This window comes from Bufo bufo, chromosome 6 (assembly GCF_905171765.1).
Source record: "Bufo bufo chromosome 6, aBufBuf1.1, whole genome shotgun sequence".
Taxonomy (NCBI): Eukaryota; Metazoa; Chordata; class Amphibia; order Anura; family Bufonidae; genus Bufo; species Bufo bufo.
The window spans coordinates 156,476,341-156,493,266 of record NC_053394.1 but is presented as its reverse complement, the minus strand read 5'-3'; the positions used below and the strand labels follow the sequence as shown (position 1 = coordinate 156,493,266).

General features: G+C 43.0%; 1 protein-coding gene across 1 annotated transcript in view; it reads left to right on the top strand.

The window, feature by feature from the left end:
- LOC121004194 (adenosine deaminase-like) overlaps window positions 1-16,926 on the top strand; it is a 36,672-nt gene that overhangs the window by 7,022 nt on the left and 12,724 nt on the right. Inside the window, exons 2-5 of the mRNA XM_040436347.1 lie at window positions 5,466-5,563; window positions 11,924-11,985; window positions 12,265-12,390; window positions 13,725-13,868. Of these exons, the coding sequence (XP_040292281.1) occupies window positions 5,510-5,563; window positions 11,924-11,985; window positions 12,265-12,390; window positions 13,725-13,868 (386 nt within the window). The 5' untranslated portion in view covers window positions 5,466-5,509. The remainder of the gene's footprint in view (window positions 1-5,465; window positions 5,564-11,923; window positions 11,986-12,264; window positions 12,391-13,724; window positions 13,869-16,926) is intronic.

Here is a 16,926-nt window from a genome sequence, read left to right as displayed (position 1 = left end):
TAATACAGGAGGAGCAGACTCTGGTGTCCTGTCTGTTATTATAATACAGGAGGAGCAGACTCTGGTGTCCTGTCTGTTATTATTATACAGGAGCAGCAGACTGTGGTGTCCTGTCTGTTATTATAATACAGGAGGAGCAGACTCTGGTGTCCTGTCTGTTATTATAATACAGGAGGAGCAGACTCTGGTGTCCTGTCTGTTATTATAATACAGGAGGAGCAGACTCTGGTGTCCTGTCTGTTATTATAATACAGGAGGAGCAGACTCTGGTGTCCTGTCTGTTATTATAATACAGGAGGAGCAGACTCTGGTGTCCTGTCTGTTATTATAATACAGGAGGAGCAGACTCTGGTGTCCTGTCTGTTATTATAATACAGGAGGAGCAGACTCTGGTGTCCTGTCTGTTATTATAATACAGGAGGAGCAGACTCTGGTGTCCTGTCTGTTATTATAATACAGGAGGAGCAGACTCTGGTGTCCTGTCTGTTATTATTATACAGGAGGAGCAGACTGTGGTGTCCTGTCTGTTATTATAATACAGGAGGAGCAGACTCTGGTGTCCTGTCTGTTATTATAATACAGGAGGAGCAGACTCTGGTGTCCTGTCTGTTATTATAATACAGGAGGAGCAGACTGTGGTGTCCTGTCTGTTATTATACTACAGGAGGAGCAGACTCTGGTGTCCTGTCTGTTATTATAATACAGGAGGAGCAGACTCTGGTGTCCTGTCTGGTTATTATAATACAGGAGGAGCAGACTCTGGTGTCCTGTCTGGTTATTATAATACAGGAGGAGCAGACTCTGGTGTCCTGTCTGGTTATTATAATACAGGAGGAGCAGACTCTGGTGTCCTGTCTGGTTATTATAATACAGGAGGAGCAGACTCTGGTGTCCTGTCTGTTATTATAATACAGGAGCAGACTCTGATGTCCTGTCTGTTATTATAATACAGGAGGAGCAGACTCTGGTGTCCTGTATGTTATTATAATACAGGAGGAGCAGACTCTGGTGTCCTGTCTGTTATAATACAGGAGGAGCAGACTCTGGTGTCCTGTCTGTTATTATAATACAGGAGGAGCAGACTCTGGTGTCCTGTCTGTTATTATAATACAGGAGGAGCAGACTCTGGTGTCCTGTCTGTTATTATAATACAGGAGGAGCAGACTCTGGTGTCCTGTCTGTTATTATAATACAGGAGGAGCAGACTCTGGTGTCCACTAACTTGTGACAAAAAATAAAAACTTCCATGAACTCACTATGCCCATCACGAAATACCTTGGGGTGTCTTCTTTCCAAAATGGGGTCACTTGTGTGGTAGTTATACTGCCCTGGCATTTTAGGGGCCCGAATGCGTGAGAAGTGGTTTGAAATCAAAATCTGTAAAAAATGGCCAGTGAAATCCGAAAGGTGCTCTTTGGAATGTGGGCCCCTTTGCCCACCTAGGCTGCAAAAAAGTGTCACACATGTGGTATCGCCGTACTCAGGAGAAGTTGGGGAATGTGTTTAGCGGTGTCATTTTACATATACCCATGCTGGGTGAGATAAATATCTTGGTCAAATGCCAACTTTGTATAAAAAAATGGGAAAAGTTGTCTTTTGCCGAGATATTTCTCTCACCCAGCATGGGTATATGTAAAATGACACCCCAAAACACATTGCCCAACTTCTCCTGAGTACGGCGATACCACATGTGTGACACTTTTTTGCAGCCTAGGTGGGCAAAGGGGCCCACATTCCAAAGAGCACCTTTCGGATTTCACCGGCCATTTTTTACAGATTTTGATTTCAAACCACTTCTCACGCATTCGGGCCCCTAAAATGCCAGGGCAGTATAACTACCACACAAGTGACCCCATTTTGGAAAGAAGACACCCCAAGGTATTTCGTGATGGGCATAGTGAGTTCATGGAAGTTTTTATTTTTTGTCACAAGTTAGTGGAATATGAGACTTTGTAAGAAAAAAAATATATAATAATAAATCATCATTTTCCGCTAACTTGTGACAAAAAATAAAAAATTCTAGGAACTCGCCATGCCCCTCACGGAATACCTTGGGGTGTCTTCTTTGCAAAATGGGGTCACTTGTGTGGTAGTTATACTGCCCTGGCATTCTAGGAGCCCTAATGTGTGGTAAGTAGTTTGAAATCAAAATGTGTAAAAAATGACCTCTGAAATCCTAAAGGTGCTCTTTGGAATGTGGGCCCCTTTGCCCACCTAGGCTGCAAAAAAGTGTCACACATGTGGTATCGCCGTACTCAGGAGAAGTTGGGCAATGTGTTTTGGGGTGTCTTTTTACATATACCCATGCTGGGTGAGAGAAATATCTCGGCAAATGACAACTTTTCCCATTTTTTATACAAAGTTGGCATTTGACCAAGATATTTATCTCACCCAGCATGGGTATATGTAAAATGACACCCCAAAACACATTGCCCAACTTCTCCTGAGTACGGCGATACCAGATGTGGTACACTTTTTTGCAGCCTAGATGCGCAAAGGTGCCCACATTCCTTTTATGAGGGCATTTTTAGACATTTGGATCCCAGACTTCTTCTCACGCTTTAGGGCCCCTAAAATGCCAGGGTAGTATAAATACCCCACATGTGACCCCATTTTGGAAAGAAGACACCCCAAGGTATTCAATGAGGGGCATGGCGAGTTCATAGAATTTTTTTTTTTTTGTCACAAGTTAGCGGAAATTGTTTTTTTTTTCTCACAAAGTCTCCCTTTCCGCTAACTTGGGACAAAAATTTCAATCTTTCATGGACTCAATATGCCCCTCACGGAATACTTTGGGGTGTCTTCTTTCCGAAATGGGGTCACATGTGGGGTATTTATACTGCCCTGGCATTTTAGGGGCCCTAAAGCGTGAGAAGAAGTCTGGAATATAAATGTCAAAAAATTTTTACGCATTTGGATTCCGTGAGAGGTATGGTGAGTTCATGTGAGATTTTATTTTTTGACACAAGTTAGTGGAATATGAGACTTTGCAAGAAAAAATAAATAAAAAAATATTTCCGCTAACTTGGACCAAAATTTTTTCTGAATGGAGCCTTACAGGGGGGTGATCAATGACAGGGGGGTGATCAATGACAGGGGGGTGATCAGGGAGTCTATATGGGGTGATCACCCCCGTCATTGATCACCCCCCTGTAAGGCTCCATTCAGACGTCCGTATGTTTTTTACAGATCCACGGATACATGGATCGGATCCGCAAAACACATACGGACGTCTGAATGGAGCCTTACAGGGGGGTGATCAATGACAGGGGGGTGATCAGGGAGTCTATATGGGGTGATCACCCCCCTGTCATTGATCACCCCCCTATAAGGCTCCATTCAGATGTCCGTATGTGTTTTGCGGATCCGATCCATGTATCCGTGGATCCGTAAAAAAATACGGACGTCTGAATGGAGCCTTACAGGGGGGTGATCAATGACAGGGGGGTGATCAGGGAGTCTATATGGTGTGATCACCCCCCTGTCATTGATCACCCCCCCCTATAAGGCTCCATTCAGACGTCCGTATGTTTTTTACGGATCCACGGATACATGGATCGGATCCGCAAAACACATACGGACATCTGAATGGAGCCTTACAGGGGGGTGATCAATGACAGGGGGGTGATCAGGGAGTCTATATGGTGTGATCACCCCCCTGTCATTGATCACCCCCCTGTAAGGCTCCATTCAGATGTCCGTATGTGTTTTGCGGATCCGATCCATGTATCCGTGGATCCGTAAAAAAATACGGACGTCTGAATGGAGCCTTACAAGGGGGTGATCAATGACAGGGGGGTGATCAGGGAGTCTATATGGGGTGATCAGGGGTTAATAAGGGGTTAATAAGTGACAGGGGGGGGTGTAGTGTAGTGGTGCTTGGTGCTACTTATTACTGAGCTGCCTGTGTCCTCTGGTGGTCGATCCAAACAAAAGGGACCACCAGAGGACCAGGTAGCAGGTATATTAGACGCTGTTATCAAAACAGCGTCTAATATACCTGTTAGGTCCCTTTCACACGAGCGAGTTTTCCGCGCGGGTGCAATGCGTGACGTGAACGCATAGCACCTGCACTGAATCCTGACCCATTCATTTCAATGGGGCTGTGTACATGAGCGTTGTTTTTCACACATCAGTTCTGCGTTGCGTGAAAATCGCAGCATGTTCTATATTCTGCGTTTTTCACACAGCCCTGGCCCCATAGAAGTGAATGGGGCTGCGTGAAAAACGCATTGCATCCGCAAGCAAGTGCGGGTGCGATGCGTTTTTCACTGATGGTTGCTAAGAGATGTTGTTTGTAAACATTCAGTTTTTTATCACGCGCGTGAAAAACGCATCAAAACGCATTGCACCCGCGCGGAAAAAACTGAACAACTAAACGCAATCGCAGACAAAACTGACTGAACTTGCTTGCAAAATAGTGCGAGTTTCACTGAACGCACCCTGAACGCATCCGGCCCCAATCCGCAACGCCCGTTTGAAACCAGCCTTAGGGGTTAAAAAAATCGCATCTCCAGCCTGCCAGCGAACGATCGCCGCTGGCAGGCTGGAGATCCACTCGCTTACCTTCCGATCCTGTGAACGCGCGCGCCAGTGTGCGCGCATTTACAGGAAATCTCGCGTCTCGCGAGATGACGCGTATATGCGTGACTCTGCGCAGAGCTGCCGCCTCCGGAACGCGATCCTGCGTTAGGCGGTCCGGAGGCGGTTAAATTTATTTTTACACTATTTAGACATAAAAAGTATTGTTGTAATCGTACTGACCCAGAGAATGAAAGGCATGGGTCAGTTTTGCCATAAACGAGACCCAGTGGGAACAAAACCCGTAAAACGGTGGTGTGATTGCGTTTGTTTTCCAATTCCACCCCATTTGGAATTTTTTCCCCGCTTCCCACTACATTGTATGCCATAATAAATAGTGGTATTAGAAAGTACAACTTGTCCTGTAAAAAAAAAAAGCTCTCATACAGCTATGTGACTGGAAATATAAAAAAGTTATGGCTCACGGAAAATAGGGAAGAAAAATGAAAACAAAAAAGCCTCCGGTAGCCAAGGGGTTAAGGGAGCAGTGGAAAGGTACAGGAGACATTAATGAAAGCTGTTATTATAAGGGTTTTTTACACAATAAAAGCACACAGAGCTAAGGGGACTGCGTGTTGCGGATGTGCTAGCGGCCATCTAGCAACCCATGTCCTCAGCTCTATACACAAAATCCCGGTGACCGGTTCTCTTTAAGTATCAGGGAAGGGTCTAGAAATCTAGGTGCCCTGTACAACAGTTCCCAGGCGATAAGCCACTGCCAGACATGTAAGCTTGGCCAAGCAGAGTGTGTAAGAGGAAGTGAAGAGAGAGTTGTATCTCCTAGGCATCTCATGTGCATGGCCAACCTTAGTGATACTCTGAAGATTACAACTCATTAGGTTTCTACTTTGTATCGGTGGCTTACTATCGACATTACTTAACAGGGCGTGATAACAACAGCTGCTCAAAGTTCAACTTCATAGCTTCCATGTACAAAGTAGAAAGAATGGAAACGTCATTCACTGTCTTTAACCTTCCAAAGGTAAGAGAAATTTTTTAAAATAGAAATTTATCCTATGGTTGGAGTCATTTTTGCATAACTCTGATCCTCGGTCATAAGAAGGGTCCAACATAGGATTAGAATTGTAAAAAAAATGAACCCTAGTTTTCACCCAAAGACATTCAGTAAGAGTAAGTGGTCACACTAGGTAAAATGGGCACACTCAGGACCCATATAACCTAGACCCCTTTGCCTGATAGACCTTTGGTTTATTTGGATTCAAGTCATGTACTTGGGTTCTGGTAAATATGTATCGCAGGTCACTTGGCTTGTCTTCCTAGCAGCCTGTGTTCTGGTACCCAGACTCTTCACCCATATTTCCATTGTATTATTGTTTTTTACTTAAAATTTCTCACTGCTTCATTGTTAGAAAGTGGATAGAGCATGAGTACATTAATAAATATATACAAAGGTCTGTATAGAGATTTTTTTCTAATGATACACTGGGTTGTCACCATAACTAAGGGTGACTACTACATCTCCTAGAAACAATGGAGGAGCAGGACTTTATTTTTTCTCTGAAAAAGCAGCTGGATCTCAAAACTCTCCTATAGTTTGGCATACATGATCTACATTACCGTCCTAAAAAGCTGTCAAAATGTTACAGGAATAGCAAATCTAAATACCCAAACTGTGGCGTATATGAGACAGATAATATTCATACACTACTCAGAAAAAGTTAGGGATATTTCACTTTTGGGTGAAATTTATGGAAATTGTAAAAAGTTCCCGCTACAGTGATATTATATGCAATAGTGATTTCCTTATCTCAAACAATTTATTGAAACAATAGCCAACAACAGTGGTGGCTATACCCCACAAAAAATGTAAATGTCTCCATAACTTATCATGTGGCCTTGAGCATCAATTACAGCTTGACAGTCTGCTGAGGCATGGCATCCCACTCTTCTTGAAGGTTCTTGGGTACAGAGTCACAAGCTTCTACACTCAGCTGATCCTATTGGTTTTCAGTGGGATGCAGGCCACTCCATTTGAGGAACCCCAGTCTCCAACAGCCGTTTCCTAATGATGCGACCTTTATGAGCTGGTGCATTGTCGTCCATGAAGATGAAATTATGCCTGTGTTGTTCATGCAGAGGCACAATGACTGGATTAATGATGTTATTCAAGTAGTTTGGGCTTGTCACTGTACCCTTTACAAAGTGTAGGGCAGTTCTGTATTGACTATACACGCCTGCCCACTCTGTAACACCACCACCAAAGGCTCATCTAGTGACAACAGTGGCTGACGCATAGTGCTCTCCTTGAGGTTGTTGGCAGCCATCATTTCTGCTCGGTGTGAATCGACTTTCATCAGTGAACAGCACTGAGGACCATTGGTCCCTCATCCAGCGTAGATGCTCCCTGGCACATGCAAGCATGATGATGCATGTGCCTGGTGGTGTGGTCAGGTACCCTTGCAGATCATCTAGCTCGCAGACCACGCTGATGTAAACGGTTTTGAATGGTCTGACGTGACACTTGGGCATCTCTCACCTCCCATAATTGTGCCTGGAGTTGTGTGGCATTCATCACCCGGTTCTGCAGGGCATTGTTCACAATGAAGTGGTCATCAGTGTGGGATGTGGCCAAAGGACGTCCACTTCTATGCCATGCCAGTCTCTCTGTTGCAACCTGCTGATGACACTCTGTGATGCTCTACGCTCAGTAGCCACTTCCGTCTGAAAACATCCTGCTTGAAGCATCGCAATGGGGAGGTACTGTGGATTAATAGTTAGGTGTCATTTTGGTCTCATGGTGTCAAAATATGAACAGCATGATGAGAAGGACTGTTTAAATACCAATTCTAGTTGAACCAGGAAATTTATTGGGCAATTCATGGATCAAACACCTGTTGTGAAATTTGCTGTTAAGCTCCTTGTTAGAGAACAGCAAGTTGTGCAAAAAGTACTGAAACATTGAACAGTTGGACATGTGCATTCAAAATTTTAGAGAAGGTCACATTAAGTTCACGTAAAGTTTACAGAGCATGTTAGGTTCATCCTGAAATTTCGCCCACAAGCCAAATATCCCTAACTTTTTTGAGTAGTGTATGTTATGACATCCTTATATATAGATTTTTGGGAGGATATATACACTCACCTAAAGAATTATTAGGAACACCATACTAATACGATGTTGGACCCCCTTTTGCCTTCAGAACTGCCTTTAATTCTACGTGGCATTGATTCAACAAGGTGCTGATAGCATTCTTTAGAAATGTTGGCCCATATTGATAGGATAGCATCTTGCAGTTGATGGAGATTTGAGGGATGCACATCCAGGGCACGAAGCTCCCGTTCCACCACATCCCAAAGATGCTCTATTGGGTTGAGATCTGGTGACTGTGGGGGCCATTTTAGTACAGTGAACTCATTGTCATGTTCAAGAAACCAATTTGAAATGATTCGAGCTTTGTGACATGGTGCATTATCCTGCTGGAAGTAGCCATCAGAGGATGGATACATGTTCTCATTCTGTTTACGCCAAATTCGGACTCTACCATTTGAATGTCTCAACAGAAATCGAGACTCATCAGACCAGGCAACATTTTTCCAGTCTTCAACAGTCCAATTTTGGTGAGCTCGTGCAAATTGTAGCCTCTTTTTCCTATTTGTAGTGGAGATGAGTGGTATCCGGTGGGGTCTTCCGCTGTTGTAGCCCATCCGCCTCAAGGTTGTGCGTGTTGTGGCTTCACAAATGCTTTGCTGCATACCTCGGTTGTAACGAGTGGTTATTTCAGTCAACGTTGCTCTTCTATCAGCTTGAATCAGTCGGCCCATTCTCCTCTGACCTCTAGCATCCACAAGGCATTTTTGCCCACATGTCTGCCGCATACTGGATGTTTTTCCCTTTTCACACCATTCTTTGTAAACCCTAGAAATGGTTGTGCGTGAAAATCCCAGTAACTGAGCAGATTGTGAAATACTCAGACCGGCCCGTCTGGCACCAACAACCATGCCACGCTCAAAATTGCTTAAATCACCTTTCTTTCCCATTCTGACATTCAGTTTGGAGTTCAGGAGATTGTCTTGACCAGGAGCACCCCCCTAAATGCATTGAAGCAACTGCCATGTGATTGGTTGACTAGATAATTGCATTAATGAGAAATAGAACAGGTGTTCCTAATAATTCTTTAGGTGAGTGTGTGTATATATATATATATATATATATATATGTTAAAGAAACTTGGTATCAGGTACAACTGCCAGAAGATATAAAGACAGTGTATTATGCATGTTAAAGGGGTTCTGCACTTTCATTTAACTGATGATCTATCCTCTGGATAGATCATCAGCTTCTGAGTTGGGGGTTTTACATCAATCGACTTCTTTAAAATACATTTCCTAGCATAATATAATCATTTCCCCACAGCCAATGTATATTTACTTCTACCCTTCAACCTTAAAGGGGTTCTGCACTTTCATTTAACTGATGATCTATCCTCTGGATAGATCAGCTTCTGATCGGCAGGGGTCCGACACCCGGGACCCCTGCCGATCAGCTGTTTCAGAAGGCAGCGGCGATCCAGCAGCGCTGCGGCCTTCTCACTGTTTACCGCCGGCCCACTGACGTCACGACTAGTATCAACTAGTGTGGGCGCGGCTAAGCTCCATTCAAGTGAACAGAGCTTAGCCCCGCCCACGCTAGTTGATACTAGTCGTGACGTCAGTGGGCCGGCGGTAAACAGTGAGAAGGCCGCGGCGCTGCTGGAGCGCCGCTGCCTTTTCAAACAGCTGATCGGCAGGGGTCCCGGGTGTCAGACCTCCGCCGATCAGAAGCTGATGATCTATCCAGAGGATAGATCATCAGTTAAATGAAAGTGCAGAACCCCTTTAAGGTTGAAGGGTAGAAGTAAATATACATTGGCTGTGGGAAAATGATTATATTATGCTAGGAAATGTATTTTAAAGAAGTCGATTGATGTAAAACCCCCAACTCATATGTGGGAGAAATATGCTATATACACTTTTGGAAAAGAGTGTATATAGCATATATAATTTTGGAAAAAATTATTTACAGAAAGAAGAAGAAACTCTCCACATTTGTTATATTCCGTGTAGAAATAAACTGAGTATTATTTTAAGAGAAACTGTTTTGGAGGACTGTTTGGGATAATTGGATAACCAGGAGAACTGAGAGGGAGGGTCTAAAAGATGTTTTTTTTGTTTTTTTTCCATTGTAGGGTGGGTGACGATAAAATATGAAATTTGACTTATTGTCTGTTTTGATGTATGTTATGGTAATTTAACAAAATATATATGAAATAACTAAAACAAGTGTGAAAATGAATCCAGCTATTACCGGTACTTTAATTTATTTTTTTGCCTGATTGCAACTGAAAGTGACACATCCGTTCTTTTTTTGCTGGATGGAAAAGCGCATCTGCGGTTTCCCATCCACAAATAAAGAAAAAACTGACATTAATGCAATAAGACAAAATGGATGCACTTTTGCCATCAGTTCTTTCTATAGACACCTTTGTATCAGTTAGGCTACATTTGCCATTTCTTGGCCAGACAAAAAACATTGCGTGCAGCAATTTATGACCTGCTGAATCCCAGCATTTATACCAGGGAGCGGCCAGATCCCCACCGGTTCCCATCAGTGGTCAATGGGTTCTGGTGGGTAAGCTGTACTATTCAGCTATGACTGATCCAGAGACATCCAATGTTGTTCCAGCAGAACATGTGTGAAATTTGCCTTAGGCCTCATGCACACGGCCGTGTTCCGCGGCCGAGAGCGGTCCATGGTAACACGGGCGGGATTCCTTCTGACAGCAGGAGCGCACGGCGTCATTGGTTGCTATGACGCCGTGCGCTTCATGCCGCCGCTGCTGTACAGTGATACACTCGTATAGATCAGCGCTCCTGCTGTCAGAAGGAATCCCGGCCGGGTTACCAGGGACCGCTCTCGGCCGCGGAACACGGCCGTGTGCATGAGGCCTTACATTGTGCGACGTGTGAAACTAGCTCAGTGATAACCTATTTAAGGCTGTGTTCACAATACCTTTTTTCTATCCGTTGTGGTAAGGTGAACAGAAAAGTGTATGGTAAAGTCCTGGAAGGGGTGTATATCCCACCCAGCTTCCTCAACTGGGTGAGGTAAATAAAATCCAGGACAGGTTTTCCCCTAACCTGAGGGATCCCAGCTGAAGCCAGCTGGGATCATCAAGGGGAAATAAAGCACAGTCCAGGCTGTCCGTTTAGAGAGAGGAATGCCTGGAGAAAGCCTGGGAAGATGGCTGCGCTGCTGGCTAGATAAGCCGAGTTCTCTGTGTGACCTGTGTTCAATAGGTGAGCTAGGATCTTTACTGTATTAGCCAGGGCCCAGATGGGCAGGTGTTTATTTCAGTTTGGTTTATGTTTTGTGGTGCTGGTCCTTCACCTTACCCAGTGAACTATAACTGGGGTTGCCTGTATTGACGGAGTGTGATAAATAAAGCAGCATTTGGACTTTAACCCTGTGGTCTGCAAGAGAATCTGTCATCGCCGCCCAGCCTGAGAGTGTAACCCCTTACACCGTGTAACGCATTAAAAATAGGTATACATTAACGGATGCATCAGACGGATGCCATACAGTGGCACCCATTTACTATAGAGTGCCATTGTAAAAAAAAGTATAGTAATAGTAAACAGATGCCTCAGATGGATGCCATATAGCGTTTCATTGTAAAAAAAAAGGTATACATTAGCATATACATTTTTTACTGGACTCTGCAAGACAGAAAAACGTGGTTTGCTATGCTTTTGCATCCCCCCTTTTTTTTTTTTTTTTTTTTTTTTTTTTTTTCAAATGTATACATTAAATGGATGGCAAAAACATGATGTGAAATGTGAACCCACCCTAACTGAAACAAGAAAATATCCTGTTTGTATGACTTTTGTTTCTGCATTGATACATAATTAATACATGATGGAATGGAACTTCCCGTTTAGTTTTTTTTTAACATTATAGTCAATGGATGACGGTCAGAAACAGAAGGTGTTCTGCTTGCTTTTGTATCCACTATTCAATCTACTTTAACAAGGAAACCATGATGTGGAATGTGTTCTATGTTGGACACAGTACTGATAGTTACTTTTTCCTCTGTGATAATTAAAGGAGGTGTCCCATGAAGATAATCCCATTTTAAAATGAAGTTGGCTTCTCTCAGGTACAACAACCAGGGCAGGGTCCACCAAACTGGCATATAGCACGAGATCCTCCTCTATAAAGTCCATATGCCCTAAAGAATATTTATGTAGTAGGAAAATTGCAGTTTCTCTTAGCTGAAGACATACAGTATATGTGCTGGGAAGGCTGCAGTTTACATGGCCTAAAAGTTGTACTTTTCTGTAGGTGGAACTTCATATCCATCTAGATGCATGCATACGACCGGAAACTATTTTGCATTTTGCCAAGTAAGTGTCTCACCTTCCTTTATTCATTAAATTTATGAGGTTGGGCAGATCAGAAAGATGAGAGATCTTGGGGACTCAGTGTATAGGCGGTTTGTGGTCTTGCAGCATTGGGGTCCTGGGTTCCAATTCTCATGGCTTTCTTTTCCTCCCAAATTCCAAAAACATGCTTCCTATGGAGACCAATTGGGGACAGGGACCATGTCAGTGATGAGAATCTCTGTTTAATGATTGGTGAATGAATTATTTTACAGTCTACACTTTTGTTCTTTTTTTCTCAAGGAAAAAAAACCTGCAGTCACCATGGTTTCAAAATCGTGAAACTCTTCTAAACCATGTTGTTTGCACTAAGCAAGGAAGCCTCACAGAGTTCCTCTCCAAGTTTCATATCTACATGCCAGCAGTGGTGTAAGTTGCCATAAAAAGGTTGTAAGTTACTTGAAAGGACCCTGGAATTGTGCTGGATTTATGTCACTCACATATTTTGTTGCAACATTTTTTTCATTCCACATATGTATCTTAAAGTGGCCATACACATTAAAAGATAGAAGTTAGTTGATGGTTCAACAGCAGTTGAACAAACATCTGGTGTACGTTCATTTCACAGACATGACCATACACACTTAAAGAGGACCTTTCACCGATTCTTACCCTATGAACTAACTATACAGATATGTAGAGCGGCGCCCGGGGATCTCACTGCACTTACTATTATCCCCGAGCGCCGCTCCGTTCTGCCGCTATGCCCTCCGGTATCTCCGCTCACTAAGTTATAGTAGGCGGAGATACCAGTCCCTAAGTTATGGTAGGCGGAGTCTGCCCTAGCGCTGGCCAATCGCAGCGCAGAGCTCACAGCCTGGGAGGTTATTTTCTCCCAGGCTGTGAGCTCTGCAATGCGATTGGCCAGCGCTAGGGCAGACTCCGCCTACCATAACTTAGGGAACGGAGATACCGGAGGGCATAGCAGGAGAACGGAGCGGCGCCCGGGGATAATAGTAAGTGCAGAGAGATCCCCGGGCGCCGTTCCACATGTCTGTATACTTAGTTCATAGGGTAGGAATCGGTGAAAGGTCCTCTTTAAGTCCATATTGGCCATTACAGTTGATCAAATTGCCCATACACGTTCAATGAATCCGGGCAATGGATAAAAGATCTTTCTGGGAACGTTCTTTCAAAGAAAGATGTTTCGTTCACGAACAATCTTTCTTTGACGAAAATATATTTTTGGCCGACTATTGGACAAAATATTAAAGATGGCTGACTTCTTTTCTGACGATAATGGTTATTATTGGTCGGCTAAAACTATCGAGAATTGTTAAGTTTCATCTGATGAACGTTCGTCTTGGTTGAAATTGTACATTTTGATCATCTTTAGACTAATGTGTATTGCCGCCTTTAGTCCCGGAATATAGTGAAGCTTGTATGGTCCACGTTATACCTAATGTTGAGAAGATGCTTATATTCAACTTACTAATATATGCAGGTTTTGAAGTTGTGTCCCATTTTCTTTAATTGTGAAGCTATGCCCCCTCATTCCTCCAGCCTTTGGAACGAATGAATCGTTCATTTACAATAAATGCTGTATGTCAGCAGAGTTGATAGCTGCATTTACATGCATCAATGACCTCTGCTGTACGGGGCAAGTGGTTGTTACTGCAGTTGCTCGTCCCTATATAGATTCATTGTTTCTGGGCAGCAGATCCCTGTTTACGTGGCACAGTAACCTCTGTCTCTCTGTCCAGTGGTGATCGTGACGCAGTGAGAAGAATTGCCTATGAATTTGTAGAAACTAAAGCCAAAGAAGGCGTTGTCTATGTGGAGGTCAGGTACAATCCTCACCTCTTCGCCAACTGCAAGGTGGATCCGATCCAGTTTGGACAGAAAGCGTAAGCACTTACAGGGAAAATCGTCTATTGTTTAAATCCAGTTTTTATGTTTCTCTTTAAAAAAATTTTGTTAATTTTTTTTTAAACTTTCAATGACTATATCTATATAAAATAAATCCTGAACTCGTGCCATTTTCACTCTGGTCATCGAGCCATGTATTAGACTGACAATTCCTGTTGTATAGAGATCACTATTCAAATAACACAGGATCTGTCATTATACTGTAATAGGTGATGAACACTGCTCCCTTCCTCCCCCACCCTGCTCCGTGACCTCATCATACATGACAAAGCATGCTTATAACACTCTCCCATAGAAGTTAATAAGTCATCTCCAGACTTCAGCTTCCTATTTCCAAGTTGCAGCTGTAAAGTATGTCACTCAGTGGCTCAGGCAAGATGGCTGCCTGTAAGATGAACTCCTAAAGTATAGCACAGATTTCATGTCTACATGTGGCATGGCCATACAGTGCAGTCTTTAACTTGGTTTCGAGGTCTCAACCTTTGCAGAAAAGTTCCCATCAGGTTGGGCAATACCAAAGTGACTATAGAGGCTTCCCTCTACTACAACCTGAACCGCCTATACATTACTAGATTGGGTAAGTCAGTCACTTTGAAAGGAACCAGTCTGCACCTCCTGGGGTCCCCGGGGCTGCTACAATGTGGTCTTTCATGGATTCCAAACCTCTACGTCTGTGCAACGTGCCTGTGATATGATTTCTAGTGATGAGCGGCAGGGGCTATATTCGAATTCGCAATATTTCACAAATATTTGGGCAAATATTCGTCATATATTCGCAAATTCGAGATTATTTTCTTGATCGCGAAAAATCGGCAATGTAATATTCGCATAATGCGCGCAAAATACAGGCGTGGGTCACTTTTGCTATATTTTCCAAGCTGCTAGAAGTTTCCTGAGACTGGAGAAAATGGTTGGCACGGCAGAACATTAAAAATGGCTTTATATGCAGTTAGAGTGCTCCAGTATATTCGCGATTACGCAAATCGGCACTTACGATGCAAATATTTTGGTGCAATATGTGAAACTTCACATTTTAGCAGGTGTGCATATATGTATGGACAGCAGAACCTAACACCCTGCACTGCAACAGCTACACTATATCAGGATATAACCTACACAAACTATCTGTATAATATATACAGTACAGACCAAAAGTTTGGACACACCTTCTCATTCAAAGAGTTTTCTTTATTTTCATGACTATGAAAATTGTAGATTCACACTGAAGGCATCAAAACTATGAATTAACACATGTGGAATTATATACATAACAAACAAGTGTGAAACAACAGAAAATATGTCATATTCTAGGTTCTTCAAAGTAGCCACCTTTTGCTTTGATTACTGCTTTGCACACTCTTGGCATTCTCTTGATGAGCTTCAAGAAGTAGTCCCCTGAAATGGTTTTCACTTCACAGGTGTGCCCTGTCAGGTTTAATAAGTGGGATTTCTTGCCTTATAAATGGGGTTGGGACCATCAGTTGCAATGAGGAGAAGTCAGGTGGATACACAGCTGATAGTCCTAATGAATAGACTGTTAGAATTTGTATTATGGCAAGAAAAAAGCAGCTAAGTAAAGAAAAACGAGTAGCCATCATTACTTTAAGAAATGAAGGTCAGTCAGTCAGCCGAAAAATTGGGAAAACTTTGAAAGTAAGGGCTATTTGACCATGAAGGAGAGTGATGGGGTGCTGGCCTGGCCTCCACAGTCACCGGACCTGAACCCAATCGACATGGTTTGGGGTGAGCTGGACCGCAGAGTGAAGGCAAAAGGGCCAACAAGTGCTAAGCATCTCTGGGAACTCCTTCAAGACAGTTGGAAGACCATTTCAGGGGACTACCTCTTGAAGCTCATCAAGAGAATGCCAAGAGTGTGCAAAGCAGTAATCAAAGCAAAAGGTGGCTACTTTGAAGAACCTAGAATATGACATATTTTCAGTTGTTTCACACTTGTTTGTTATGTAGTCAAAGTTTTGATGCCTTCATAGTCATGAAAATAAAGATAACTCTTTGAATGAGAAGGTGTGTCCAAAATTTTGGTCTGTACTGTGTGTGTGTGTATATATATATATATATATATATATACTAACTAACTATCTACTGTAGTGTGGAAAGCACAGAGCACATCAATGACACTGCTCTCTCTCAGAATTTAAAAAAACTGTAGAAAATGGCTGCTGGGGAGTTTCTTATATAGTAAGGGGTAGGCAACTTTCCTATTGGTTGCTAGGGATGTTGCTAAGCTCAAACAAAGATATTAAAGCTTTCTCATTGGCCCACAAGCAAGAAGGGAGGTTACTGATGATGAAAAAAAAATCTAGAATATTCGAAATTACGAATATATATCATCACTATATTCTAAATATTCGCGAATTCTCAAAGTGCCGATATTCGCGATTCGAATATTCGTGATCAGCACTAATGATTTCTATGCTGCAACCAAGATAGGGTACAATTCAGGGTAATGTCTCAATAAAGGGGTTTTATGAGTTGTAAAAAAAGGCCTCTAGGCAGGAATAGTCAAAAACAGAACAAACAAAAATACATATAATCACCTACATCACCCACTGCTGATTTCATCGCCACCGTTCTAATCCTCCCTGTCACTGCAGCCATGACATTATCTTATTAGCTGCAGCCATGACATGTCCATGTATCCTGGCATAGCACTTGACTGTTGAGACCAGTGATTGGCTGCAGTGGGCACTTGCAGTATATGGGCACATCATTGTTGCAGCCAAACAAAGACAACTCAACAGGGAGGATTAGTGCGGTGCGGGGCTGGTTGTGGCGATGGGGTCAAATGGAAATTAATTTTAATTGTAATATAACATGAATGTAATGTAACTTGCTGGGTTACACAAGATAACTTCCATAAAGCTTGATTCTCAACACACTGGAGGAGAAGGGATGTTTCATTGGGAGTTGACTGTGTCCTCACTGGTCCACTCACTACGGGAATCTCTGTAGGATGGTAGCCTTACAATTATCTCCCTTGCCCTCTGGCCCATCTCATGACAGTTGTGCCATGGAGCA